Below are 4253 nucleotides of genomic sequence, written 5' to 3' on the forward strand. Positions count from 1 at the left end.
TCTTTCCCTGAAGAGTGTCTGGGCTTGAGGTCAGGGGAAGGTAATCCGACCCTTGGCTTAAAGCAGGGAGTGACCCCCGCATTATCCTGACCTCTCCAGAGCCCATGTGGAGGATGAGCTATCTGCTACTATAGACTCGCAGAATTTCAAACCAGGTGTCTTAGATCAGACTCAACTTCTGTTTCTCTCTCTTTTTTTTAATTGATAGAGAGAAAAAGCACCCTCAATGGGGCGTGGCCACGCCACAATCCCTTCTCTGCATTTCTCAGCCTATCGAGAATTTGGGCACATATGCACATGTATTTGGTATGTGTTTTCAAGCCACTGGGGCTGGGATTTGAACCATAGTCAGCCATGTGGGATCTGACTCCCTTAACCACTAAGCCATGGGTTTGTTCCTATCAGTCTTTTATTTTTTGGCTATAGGGTGCGCACACACACGTGCCCAACGTATTTTTCTAGCTGCTGGGTTCGGGACTTGAGCTGTGTAGTTGGCCATGTGAGATCCAGCTGCCCTAACCCCCACACCACTGGCTGGCCCCCAGCTCATCTTTTGAGCATGGACACTGAGACCTGAGAGGTGGAGAGACTGGCTGTTCAAGGTCACAAAGGCTAGGGCTAGAAGCAGAACTGAACTTTAACCCAGGCTCTGGACAGCCGTCCGGGCTCGCTCCACAGCACCGGGCTGGCTAGCTCTGGGAAGGCCTCCAACTGGGAGATGAGGCTGATGCATGTGCCTGATAATTGAAACAGGAGGCGGGGGCCGCAGAGGGGCCAAGACAAAGTGAGCTATTGATTGTATCTGAATTGCAATTAAATTGATGGGCCAGGATAGCAGGTCCGGACGCCTGGCATCTTAATTAATCATCAGTGCTATCGATGGTGGCTGGGGGCCGCAAGAGGAGGGGGCCGGCTGCTGCTGGCCTCATCGATCTGCTTGTTTGAGTAAAGCACATTGATTTTGGTTCAGAGCGGTAACAATCTGGTTTTGAAATAATAAACACCAACTCCATATCAAGACGCGGGGACGGATCGATGATTTATTTAGAGCGGGCAGGGAGCCCATTTCCTGGCTTTGGCTGCGAAGGGAAAGTGACGGCGCCCATGGGGATGCCTCAAGGGGACCTGGCTGTGGGGGTGGGGCCCTACCTGCCCTTCCTGCTAAGGAAAAAAAAAAAAAAGCAGAAACCTGGCAGCTTGGAACTTCTGTCAACAAAAGCCTCGAGAGGCAGGAATGGAGCCAGCCTGTGTGGGTCCAGTCCTGCTGTGCCACTCATGCTGTGTGGCCTTGGCCATGCTACTAAACCTCTTTGGGCCTCAGTTTCCTCATCTGGGGATGATAACAGTGCCACCTCAGGAGGTTGTTGTGATGATGAAATAAGTTATGTGTAGGAAGAGTTTAGAATAGTGCCTGGTGGGACCAGTGGTTAGCGTAATGGCTATGTTGCAGAACTTCCATGTAGTCGATCGCGGTTTGAGTCCCGGACCCGGTGGCTTAAACTCACGCCGGGCGTGTGTGTGTGTGCCCAAGATCCCGAGAGGAGAATGGAGGAGAAGGGATTGCGGCATGGCCATCCCCCCTTGGGGGGGATTTCTTGCTTTCTGTCTCTCTGTCTCTCTATCTTTGTCTGTCTGGTGAGCGCACATGCCCTATAGCAAAAACCTCTCCATTAAAAAAAAAAATAGTGCCTAATATGTCATAAATGCTCTAGTGCCGGGACTCTCTCGGCAGAGCTGACCCTCATGGAACTGCGTTTCTGCCCATGTATAGAGGTCACCGTGTTTGCTCAGATTGCCGGCTCTCCACACTCTAGGGGTGTTATGATTACTCCCATGCTCTGTCCTCACTCCAGTGCATCCAAAGATCACTGTGTGATCTTTCCTGGGGATCTGCAATACTTCCGAAAGACTGAGCACCTCATTGCCCACAGCTCCATCAGCGTCTTGGGTCTGCGACTGTGGGCTGAGTGAACCCGTCCAAATTAGGGACATACGGAAGGAGGGAGCCATGTAAACAAACGCCAGGTCAAGTGGGACGTGGGGTTGAAGAGGACTGGAATAAGGTACGGGAGGAAAGAGATAGGGAACAGGCTGCGAGGTGGGGGGATGAAGAGAGATCCCACTGAGAAGACACCAGAACAAGAAGGGACCATGCCTGCCCTCCCCCACACCCTAGCCCTATGGCTACCATTTAGGAGGTAGAATTGGCAGGGCCAGCCCCGGAAGAGACCCGAGAGTCAGGAGGGAAGGAGCCCCACCTTGGCGGTACATGCGCATGGCATCCAGCAGGCGGGAGCCCCGGAGCTGGGCACGGAGCAGGGGCACATCGAGCTGCAGGAGCCCAGCCTCGCAGTGGTCTCCCGGGGGCAGGTCCAGCTCACTGCTGCTGCTGACTCGGCGGGAGGAGGCGGAGCGGGGCTCCCCGGCCCACCCCTCAGCCACAGGCAGGAAGCAGTGCACGAAATGCAGCTTCGACTTCTTGATGGTGTCAATGAGGGCATCCTGCCAATGGGAAGGGACAGCGTCCGTGGGCTCCGCTGGCCTGTGCCCAGAGGAACTGGGGCTGCTGCCAGCATCTCCACTTCTCCTGGGACAGAGGGTGCCACCACCATCAGGACCGGCTGAGCCTGGATAGCACTGCCCTCGCCAGGCCTGGGTGGCCATTTGGACAGCAGCACTGGAAAGCAGGCCCCACCAGTAGCCTTCAAGTCGCAGTGGGAGGCTGAGTGGGCACCGGATGTCTTGACCGTGCCCAGTATGCCCAGGCCTGCCTGCTGGGGGCCAGGCCCTGGGCTGCAACACTCACCACCTGCAGCTTAATCTGGATGCAGAGCGACTTCTTCTTGACAGCCGCCATGCCCGTGGTAAAGGTCTTCCGCATGCTGGTGGCCCGGCGCAGTGCTAACTGAGAGCCGCCCTCCAGGCCTGCGATGGAGCCAGACAGCACCGTGGCATTGCCTGCCCGGCCCAGGAACAGGTTGCTGATGATTTTCCTGGCCGAGGTAGGAGGGAAGGAGAGGGAGGGGATCACGTGAACAGGGCAGTAGAGGCTGTGCCTCCTGCCAGCTCCTAGGGCACCAACACTCCCGATGGTGTGGCGGCCGGAGCCTGAGATAGCTGGGCTGGGGCTGCGTGGCTTGCTCCCTCCAGAGACACGGCAAACTTCCAAACCATTAGGAGAGAAAACTGGATATGGCAGAGCCAAGGGCTAGGCAGAGGGGGTGACCCTTTCTTCTCACTCCCCAGTGGGGGCAGGGGATTGACGGGGATCCGGTGCAGCAGGAGAGATTGGAGTTCCGTGTCTTCTGACGTGTGATATCATTTAACCGCCATTATGCCTCCTCCACTAGAAGGATTTGTTTCGTTCACGGCTGCCTGCTAAGCACCTAAAAGTTCCTGTCACAGAGCAGATGCCCAATAAGCATCTACTGAATAAATGAGTGGGTGATACGGCTGATAGGACTGGGGGCTTTCCAAGGCTACTCTTGCCTTCTTTGAAGAAAGTGGGGTGTACTTGCAGGCTCCCCAACCCTCTCTTTGTCCTCTCTCCCCGGGGGCCACCCCACAGCCTCTCAGGAAGTGGAGGCTGTTGACCGTGCCAGTGAGGGAGGCTCTGAGATACCGCTGGGGCAGGGAGCCCAGAAAACAGTTCCAGGCTAGGATGTGGGCAGAGGGGCCAGGCTCTCACTTCTGGGAGTCCTGCAGGAGCCGGGGGGCGTGCTGGGTGGCGGGGTTCTGCTTGGTGTAGCTCAGCCAGCCGGCCACGTTGTACTCCACCCAGTTGGTGTTGTGGCTGTGGCCCAGGAGAAAATGGTGTGGTTTGCTGCTGCGCAGAAGGGGGCTTTGGCCTGGGGGTGGGAGAAGCCAGGTGCAGATCGTTAGGGCAGACACAAAGCCTGGGGACTCAGGCCCCCAGTGGTGCCACTGGGACCCCTAGAGGCGGGCGCTCTGGACCGGAAGCAGAGGAGCTACCCTCTGGGATGTCCACCTACCTTTTTTGTCACCCTCCTGGGGTCCATAATAGGAGAAAAGGCGCTCTAGGAGGGTGTCTTCTGTGGCCCCTGGCACCAGCGCCTCTTCTTCCAACAGCCACAGAAGGCCTCTTGCCTCATCCGTGCGGGCCAGTGAGCGCACCTGTGCGGAAGGAAGTCCTACCTTGTCACATGCAGCTCTGGCCCCAACCACACACTACACACACGCTGCGGCACCTGCCGTTCACGGCTGACCCCCTGGGGGGGAGATGAGCAGTGCAG

At 56.9% G+C, this 4253-nt stretch overlaps 1 protein-coding gene across 8 annotated transcripts in view; it reads right to left on the reverse strand.

Annotated features, from left to right (window-relative positions):
* Positions 1-4253, reverse strand: part of MYO18A (myosin XVIIIA) — a gene marked incomplete at its 5' end in the record, with an annotated part of 99852 nt that overhangs the window by 35218 nt on the left and 60381 nt on the right. For all 8 annotated transcript variants that reach the window (XM_027767114.1, XM_027767120.1, XM_027767117.1 and 5 more), the window contains 4 exon segments: positions 2259-2502; positions 2807-2993; positions 3689-3848; positions 3993-4134. In XM_027767114.1, the coding sequence (XP_027622915.1) occupies positions 2259-2502; positions 2807-2993; positions 3689-3848; positions 3993-4134 (733 nt within the window).

This window comes from Tupaia chinensis, unplaced genomic scaffold, assembly GCF_000334495.1.
Source record: "Tupaia chinensis unplaced genomic scaffold, TupChi_1.0 Scaffold143921_1, whole genome shotgun sequence".
NCBI lineage: Eukaryota > Metazoa > Chordata > Mammalia > Scandentia > Tupaiidae > Tupaia > Tupaia belangeri.